This window comes from Chaetura pelagica, unplaced genomic scaffold (assembly GCF_000747805.2).
Source record: "Chaetura pelagica isolate M959 unplaced genomic scaffold, ChaPel_1.0 scaffold318, whole genome shotgun sequence".
Taxonomy (NCBI): Eukaryota; Metazoa; Chordata; class Aves; order Apodiformes; family Apodidae; genus Chaetura; species Chaetura pelagica.
Window position 1 is genome coordinate 1 of NW_009954188.1, and position 9271 is coordinate 9271.

General features: G+C 55.1%; 1 protein-coding gene across 1 annotated transcript in view; it reads left to right on the forward strand.

Moving 5' to 3' along the window:
• The first annotated feature begins 1100 nt into the window (after positions 1-1100).
• The window catches only part of GMEB1 (glucocorticoid modulatory element binding protein 1), a 12060-nt gene continuing 3889 nt past the window's right edge, over positions 1101-9271 (forward strand). The window contains exons 1-7 of the mRNA XM_010003048.1: positions 1101-1206; positions 2013-2137; positions 3349-3452; positions 4152-4306; positions 5105-5233; positions 7172-7309; positions 8246-8368. Coding sequence (XP_010001350.1) covers positions 1101-1206; positions 2013-2137; positions 3349-3452; positions 4152-4306; positions 5105-5233; positions 7172-7309; positions 8246-8368 — 880 coding nt within the window. The remainder of the gene's footprint in view (positions 1207-2012; positions 2138-3348; positions 3453-4151; positions 4307-5104; positions 5234-7171; positions 7310-8245; positions 8369-9271) is intronic.

Here is a 9271-nt window from a genome sequence, read left to right on the forward strand (position 1 = left end):
AGGGTGGGATCCCAGGTGAGTGGGGTGGGATCTGGGGTGAGTGAGATGGGATCCCGGGTGAATGGGATGGGACCCACAGTGTCCTGAAGGTGGGGAGGGGGTTTCCCAGTGGGTTTTTGTGGGGTGGGCTCCCGCGTTTTCCAGGTTTGTGGCAGGCATGGGGAGAGAGAGAAATACAAAGGAAGAAAAGCTGTTGTGTGTGTTGCTGTCGTCGGGTCTTTTAGGACTGGGATTGTCCCGTGGGGATGTGTCCCTGGGATGTGGCAGTTGGGTGGGGTGGCCACAGGGCTGCTCCTCCTCCCTTCCCTCTCCCTGGTGTTCCTGATTCCCACGCTGCAGCTGCTGGGTGGGAGGGTCTGTGCCCAGATCCACAGGGACTTTCCCCTAAAACCCTGCTCTAAAATACAATGAAGACGTTGGAGGGAGTTTTGTGCTCCCCCTGGCAGAGAAGTGGCTGCCACCAGGCACTTCACCTTAACTCTGGATCCATCAGCCTCATCCCTTCCCTCTCCCTGGTGTTCCTGATTCCCACGCTGCAGCTGCTGGGTGGGAGGGTCTGTGCCCAGATCCACAGGGACTTTCCCCTAAAACCCTGCTCTAAAATACAATGAAGACGTTGGAGGGAGTTTTGTGCTCCCCCTGGCAGAGAAGTGGCTGCCACCAGGCACTTCACCTTAACTCTGGATCCATCAGGATGTGAAGATACATCCAGGTGGATCGTAATTCCCAGAGCAGGGTCTGACAGTGACTCTTCCCTGTGTGTTCCCAGTGCCACACAGGGCTGGGAGGGGAATCCTGTTCCCTCTTGTGGGTACTAGTGGTGGGTGTTCCCATGTCAGGAAGGCACAGGGAAGAGCTGCAGAGCTGCTTTGGTGGCACTGGCAGCCTGGAGGGTGCAGTGACAGGGCTGGGAATGCCTCTGCACATCCCAGTCCTTGGAATTAGGATCCTATTCTGTCTGCTGAGCAAAAAATAAATGCCTGTTCTTGAAACTACCAAACAAAACCCACTTCCCTGGAGGACAGGCAAGAGGGAAACCAAATGAATTTTTAACTTAATGCTGTGAATCTTATTTTCCCATCGTTGAAATAAGTGGGTTTATGGATGGACACTCTCACAACAGGATTTACCAGGAGGGCTCTGAGGCCAGTGCTGCTGTGGTGGCCGTGGAAACCCACACCATCCACAAGCTGGAAGAAGGGATTGGTGAGTTCCTACCTGGCATGGGCAGAATTCCCTCCTCTGCAGGGCTGGTGGCTCCAGCTTCCTTCTGGCTCTGCCCCTGCATTTGCCTCTTCAGATGTGAAGAGGATGAATTATCAGTCAGGATCTGATATCACTGCTAAAGAGGTAGCAGAGCTGCAGGGAACCCGAGAGATGTTTGTGCTTCACGTTTTAAAGCAGTTTCCTTCCACAAAGATTGTTCTCATGGACACCCCCCCCTTACAATGTTGAATTTCTGATCTCACCTGCTGAGGGATGAGCTCCATCTGCAGTGCTGCTCTGCTCACAAGCAGATTAAAAAGCAGATGCCAGTTGCTGTTAGAGCTGGGAACTGGAGACAGCTTAAAGAATTGTAGGATGATGGGATGGTTTGGGTTGGAGGGACCTTCAAGATCATCAGGATCCAACCCCCTGCATGGGCAGGGACACCTCCCACCAGCCCAGGTTCCTCCAAGCCCCATCCAACCTGCCCTTCAGCACTGCCAGGGATGGGGCAGCCACAGCTTCCCTGGGCAACCTGGGCCAGGCTCTCACCACCCTCACACCCAACAATTTCCTCCTCATCTCCAACCTCAATCTCCCCTCTCCCACTTTTAATCCATCCCCCCTTGTCCTCTCCCTCCCTGCCCTTGTCCAAAGTCCCTCCCCAGCTTTCCTGGAGCCCCTTCAGATCAGTCCTTTCGGTTTCCTGAGTGCAGGTCTCACCACCTACCAGCTTTCAGCTCCCACCTGGTGGGATTTGAGCCTCTTGGGTGGAAAGTTTCATTTTTGTCCTGTTCCTCTCTCAGATCCCAGCACCATCGAAACGAATGAGGACATTGAGATCGCCTACCCCATCACCTGTGGGGAGAGCAAAGCCATCCTGCTCTGGAAGAAGTTTGTCTGTCCAGGGATTAATGTCAAGTGTGTGAAGGTAAGGGAGTGTTCCCTGTGGATTCCTCCTCTGCTCTCAGGTTCAGGTCCTTGACCTTGTCCATGTCTGTGCAGCCTGTTGGGTGGTTGCTGCTCAAATTGTTTCTAGAAGCAGGGGAGCTGTGGGTGAGGGAGAGAGGGCCTGTCACTGGCACCCACCTCGTGTTCAGGGCTGCTCTGGGTTACTGCTTAAAGCACAGCTGCACTGGGCACTTGAGGAGGGGTTTGGAGCTGAAGGCAAGTGGGGAATGGACTGAGATCAGAGGCACAGACTGGTGGGGTTGGAAAGCACCTTTGGAGATCATCCAGTCCAACCCCTGCTAGAGCAGGATCCCCTAGAGCAGATCCCACAGGAACACATCCAGGTGGGTTTGGAATGTCTCCAGGGATGGAGACTCCACAGCCTCCCTGGGCAGCCTGTCCCAGGGCTCCGGGACCCTCACAGCCAGGAAGTTTCTTCTCGTGTTATCTTGACCCTCCTGTGCTCCAGTTTGTCCCATTGTCCCTTGTCCTGTCACTGGACACCCCTGAGAAGAGTCTGTTCCATCCTCCTGCCACCCCCCGTAGATATTGACCAGCACTGATGAGATCCCTCCTCAGCCTCCTCCTCTCCAGCTGAACAGCCCCAGCTCTCCCAGCCTTGCCAGAGCTTTTCTCCTGTGTCTCTTGCCCCTGGTGTCCTCACCCCCTACTCCTGTCACTCCTTGATGAGGAGGTTGCACCAAGAAGAGAAGCTGGTACCTTTTCCCACCTGAGGATGTGCTGAGTCCCTTGCTCTGCTGCAGCCAGAGTGCCCTGTCCCTGACCCTCAGTTTGAAGCCTCAGTCACTGCAGCAGGACAGAGCAGCTGCCCCAGGGAATCCCTTTGTCACCTTGATGCCACCTACTCGGCTGCTTGATGTGACAGGAGTCTCCAAGATGACTGGTCATGTTGACAGAAGGAGCTAATTTGATTCATGTTCTGTCCAAAAGCCTTTAGGGCTGCTCTTGGCTAGAGCTGTGTGGCTGGACTGCTGGTGGCTGGCAGCTCATCCCTGCAAACGTTCCTATCCTGGAGTTGGAGGCACTGGGGACAAAAGTGGCAGGGATCTGAGAAGCAGCTCCTCCTCCTGGGTGGGAGTTGGGGCTGAGATGAGCTGTGGGCTGGATGTCCTAGTGCATCCAGTCTTGGGAAGCCGTGGTTCCCTGAGCTTTTCCTTATCTCCTTCTCAGTTCAACGACCAACTGATCAGCCCAAAGCATTTTGTTCACCTGGCTGGGAAGTCCACCCTGAAGGACTGGAAGAGAGCCATTCGCCTCGGTGGGATCATGCTCAGGTACCTGCCTGCCCTCACCCCTGGGTGCAGCCTCAGGGCTTCTTCACTGCAGCTGCAGGATCCCCAGCAGGTGCTTTCCCTGCTTTTCAGTCCCCAGGAGATACCTGGGAAGCTCACATGACCTGGCCAGCAGCTTCCAGAGGTCCTGGTGCCCTGGTCTGAGGGGCAGGATTCCTCAACCTGGGCAGACGGGGCCTCACCCAGGGGACCTGGTATATGGTGAGGGTAGAACAGGGCTAGAGCATGTTAATCATGGAATTGTTTTGGTTGGAAAAACCCTTTAAAATATATTAGTTCAAGTGTTAACCCAGCCCTGCCCAGGCTGCCCCATGTCCCTCAGCACCACATCTACATGGCTTTGAAACTCCTCCAGGGATGGGGACTCCACATCCAGGCCCTGACAGCCCTTTCCATGAAGAAATTGTTCCCAAGATCCAATCTAAACCTCCCCTGGCACAGCTTGAGGCTAGTTCCTCTTATCCTATCCCTTGTTCCTTGGGAGAAAAGACCAACCCCTCTCACTCCAACCTCCTCTCAGGCAGTTGCAAAGCCAGAAGGTCCCTGAAGCTGGAGGTTGCCTTGGACCGGCCGTGGCGCTGCTGGGTCCATCTAGCATTCCTAGGTGTTATACTCCCTTTTGTCTCCAGGCTGAGATTTTTGAGCTGATCCTGCTTCTCTTTTCCTCCACTCCCTGCACAGGAAGATGATGGACTCGGGCCAAATTGACTTCTACCAGCATGACAAGGTGTGCACCAACACCTGCCGAAGCACCAAGTTCGACCTGCTGATCAGCAGCGCCAGGGCGCCGGTGCCGGGGCAGCAGAGCATGGTGCAGACCCCAACCTCAGCTGATGGTAGGAACCCAGTTAGGGATGCTGCAGAGCTTCAGAGCAGAAGGTGGTCTCTGCTGAGGTTCAGGGAGAAGGCTCCTCCCAACCCTGCCACATCACAAATTGTCAGGGTTGGAAGGGACCGCTAGAGATCATCTAGTCCACATCCCACATGTAGCACATCCCACAGGGCTGCAGCCAGGGGGGGTTTAGGGTATCTCCAGAGAAGGGGACTCCACAACCCCCTTGGGCAGCCATCATTAGGCTGGGCAGGTTGTTTCTCTAAGGCTCTTGGGGGGGTGAGGTAGCAGAGTTGTCCACAGGATAAGGAGAATCTCCTGGAAAGCGCCGTGGCCACGTGGTAACACCTCAGAGTGGCTGCACGTTGGCTTGATCCCAAATTTGATCAGAAACTGAGAATGGAGTCGAATCCATGTCCCTTCTATAATCCAGTTTGGACCCTGACCCTGTTTCCTGAGAGACTGGGGCATGTCCAGGGTGCAGAGCTCCTGTTGGTGGTGCAAGGGTGGCTGGGCTGAGCCTTAGTCATTCCCTTCTTTATTCTCATCCCTTTTTGCTCCTTTTATGCCAGGACTCCAGTTTCCTTGCTGGAGGACACTTGCTCCAGAACCTCCAGAGCCTCTCACAGCCCTATTTCCAAGGAGAAGCACCAATAGTTGATTTAACAAATTTTCTTGCAAGGAGCCAGGCACAACCACCCTGAGCCTGGGAGGGGTGAGAGGGGGGGTTGGAAAGCAAAGCAGGGATGGAGGGCTGGTGCTCCGGGTGCTGCAGAGGGAGCTGAGGTGTCCTCTCTGGCAGGGAGCATCACCCAGATTGCACTGTCAGAGGAGAGCATGGAGGAGGGGATTGAGTGGAACTCAGCCCTGACAGCTGCTGTCACCATGGCCACTGAGGAGGGCGTGAAGAAGGACACAGAGGAGATCTCGGGTGAGCTCCAAGCTGCCTGTTGGGTGTTCCCTGCCCCTCTCCTCCCCTGTTACATTCTGGAGACTGAAATCCTGACAATCAGGAGAGTTTAGCAAGGGCAGAGCTGCCCCTTGGCTATCCCAGCACTTCCCACCTGCAGCAGGAACAGGGGACTCCAGCCCTGGCCCTGTGGCTGGTGGATTATCCCCCAGATCATAGACTTATGGGGTGGTTTGGTTTGGAAGGACCTCAAAGATCACCCAGTTCCACCCCCTGCATGGGCAGGGACACCTCCCACCAGCCCAGGCTGCTCCAAGCCCCATCCAACCTGCCCTTCAACACTGCCAGGGATGGGGCAGCCACAGCTTCCCTGGGCAACCTGGGCCAGGCTCTCACCACCCTCACACTCAACAATTTCCTCCTCATGTCCAACCTCCATCTCCCCTCTCCCAGTTTCAATCCATCCCCCTTGTCCTCTCCCTCCCTGCCCTTGTCCCAAGTCCCTCCCCAGCTTTCCTGGAGCCCCTTCAGGCACTGAAAGATGCTCTAAGGTCTCCCTGGAGCCTTCTCACTTGCTGCTAGTTACAAAGAGGAGCTTATGTTGTGGTTGTTCATTGTGAAGATGTAAATGCCAGCCTGGAGCTGGATGGAAACCACCAGGGAGCAGTGTCTTGTTAGCAGCCTGGCAGCTCTCCTGCCTGTGTCTCTTCCCTCCTAGGGTCAGTACAGAAGCTCCCTGAGCCTGGGAGGGGTGAGAGGGGGGGTTGGAAAGCAAAGCAGGGATGGAGGGCTGGTGCTCCGGGTGCTGCAGAGGGAGCTGAGGTGTCCTCTCTGGCAGGGAGCATCACCCAGATTGCACTGTCAGAGGAGAGCATGGAGGAGGGGATTGAGTGGAACTCAGCCCTGACAGCTGCTGTCACCATGGCCACTGAGGAGGGCGTGAAGAAGGACACAGAGGAGATCTCGGGTGAGCTCCAAGCTGCCTGTTGGGTGTTCCCTGCCCCTCTCCTCCCCTGTTACATTCTGGAGACTGAAATCCTGACAATCAGGAGAGTTTAGCAAGGGCAGAGCTGCCCCTTGGCTATCCCAGCACTTCCCACCTGCAGCAGGAACAGGGGACTCCAGCCCTGGCCCTGTGGCTGGTGGATTATCCCCCAGATCATAGACTTATGGGGTGGTTTGGTTTGGAAGGACCTCAAAGATCACCCAGTCCCACCCCCTGCATGGGCAGGGACACCTCCCACCAGCCCAGGCTGCTCCAAGCCCCATCCAACCTGCCCTTCAACACTGCCAGGGATGGGGCAGCCACAGCTTCCCTGGGCAACCTGGGCCAGGCTCTCACCACCCTCACACTCAACAATTTCCTCCTCATGTCCAACCTCCATCTCCCCTCTCCCAGTTTCAATCCATCCCCCTTGTCCTCTCCCTCCCTGCCCTTGTCCCAAGTCCCTCCCCAGCTTTCCTGGAGCCCCTTCAGGCACTGAAAGATGCTCTAAGGTCTCCCTGGAGCCTTCTCACTTGCTGCTAGTTACAAAGAGGAGCTTATGTTGTGGTTGTTCATTGTGAAGATGTAAATGCCAGCCTGGAGCTGGATGGAAACCACCAGGGAGCAGTGTCTTGTTAGCAGCCTGGCAGCTCTCCTGCCTGTGTCTCTTCCCTCCTAGGATCAGTACAGAAGCTGAGGCAGAATCTTCTCAAAGATTTGAAGCTCTGCATCTTGCAGAGACTTGGAAGTGTTGCCTTGAGAGTCACAATGCTGCTTGAAAACATGATTTGCTGTCTGGATCCATTTGGCTTTTGTGGTTTTTTTATGTTGTTTTTGCCTGTCACCTCCACCCCAGTGGCCAAATTAGAAGTTGTTTTTGCAAAGTTCCTCTTGCCTGAAAGGTTCAAGGTGGCCTTGTGGGGAAAAATGGCAAGTGCTTGTGTGTGTTGACTTCTTCCCTCTCCTTGTGCCAGAGGACACCCTGATGTTCTGGAAAGGAATAGCTGATGTGGGGCTGATGGAAGAGGTTGTGTGCAACATCCAGAAGGAGATAGAAGAAGTCCTAAGAGGTGTCCAGCAGAGGTTGGGCCAGTCTCCCTTCCAGATGACAGGTAGGTTATGAGCTCCAGGCACTGGCTGTGGGGAAAGAGAACTCTTTAAGAGCAGCTGCAGGCAAAAGAAAAAGTGACAAAGCTCCATCCCCAGAGTTTCAAGGGGGTGAGTCAGGGTGTTGAGGAGTTGGGTTGGTAGCTGAGCTGTGGAGCAAAGTCTGGGTGTGGTCTCAGCCTGCCCAGCTGTGTAGCACCTTCAGTTCCATCAATGCAGGGCACAAGGACACAACGTGTCACCTCCTTCCCTGGACAAAATGACCCTGGGAGGTTGTTGAGGGCACTGGGAGGTTGTCCTCAGCTCCCAGCCCTTGGGATGCACTCACAGAATCATGGAATGGTTTGGGTTGGAAGGGACCCAAAAGATCATCTAGATCCAACTCCCTGCATGGGCAGGGACTGGCAGAGGGGAGATGGAGGCTGGACATGAGGAGGAAATTGTTGGGTGTGAGGGTGGTGAGAGCCTGGCCCAGGTTGCCCAGGGAAGCTGTGGCTGCCCCATCCCTGGCAGTGTTGAAGGGCAGGTTGGATGGGGCTTGGAGCAACCTGGGCTGGTGGGAGGTGTCCCTGCCCATGCAGGGGGTTGGATCTGGATGATTTTTAAGGTCCCTTCCAACCCAAACCATTCAATGAGTCTATGAAGGATTGTCCTGGTTTGAGCCAGGATGATATTTTGACTTTGAAGCACCATCCTGGGTGGAGAACCAGTCAGTGGAGACTGGTGCTTCTTCCTGGAAGAACCATCTCCTGCCTGGTTCAATTGCTGATCCTGAGTCAAACCATGAGAAGGATGCAGGAGCTTGGTCTGCCCTTGGGGGGGGGAGAGCAGAGGCAGTTTCAGAAAAAGCAGCAGAAAAATTGGGGTGTAATCCAAGCATTTTTTGAGTACCTGTGTCTCACGTGGGACCAGGCATCCATCCTCACACCCTTCCCTTGCAGATGCTGCAGTCCTGAACAACGTTGCCCACACCTTTGGCCTGATGGACACAGTCAAGAAGGTTCTGGACAACAGGAAAAACCAGACAGAGCAAGGAGAGGAGCAGTTCCTCTACACACTGGCAGGTACAGGCAGTGCCCAGCAGGGTTGCTCATCCTGTTGCTGCTCTTGGGAGATGCTTTTCCTTCAACATATGAACCATGTTTGGCTTCTTGTTCAATACACAAACATGTCCCGATCCCTTTCCCACCTGGGGTTTGTGTGGAATTCCCCTCACATGGAGCAGTTGCTTGGGCCCCACCTAAGGAGCTTCTCCTTGCACAGGCTGCTGAGTTGTCTCCTGGTCCTGGTGTGGAGCTATCAGGTGTCTGGCTGCTTCTGAGCTGCAGCCAATAACCTGATCCCCCAGGGCTGGATGAGGCTCCATCCTCAGTGTGTCCTGTAGGACCTGCTCGTATTTGGGGTGTCCCAGTCCCCCACTGCCCTGGATAAATGATGTTACTGGGCTGCTTCCAACGTTCATAAAAATCTGAGGGAGATGTTTGGTTGACCCAGGCAGACCTGCTCCCTGTTACAGGGCAGGTGTTTGGCTCCTGGGAGGGGACCCAGCTGAGCTCAGGAAGCAGCTCCGGCTGCCTGGAGGGGCTTTGTCCACCCTCCCTCCTGGGTGGGTCTTGCTTGGTGGGGAGAAATGCCCAACTTCTTGCTGGGGGAAAGAGAGTGGAAATAGCAAATCCTAGAATTGTTTTGGTTGAAAAAGACCTTTAAGGTCATCAAGCCCAATCACTAACCCACCACTGCCAAGGCCACCATTGCTCCATGTCCCTCAGAACCACACCTACACAACCCCTCCAGGGATGGGGACTCCCCCCCGGGCAGCCTGGGCCAGGGCTTGACAACCCTTTCCATGGAGAAATTGTTCCCAAGATCCAATCTAAACCTTCCCTGGCACAACCTGAGGCCGTTTCCTCTTGTCCCATCCCTTGTTCCTGGGGAGCAGAGCCCGACCCCCCTGGCTCCAACCTCCC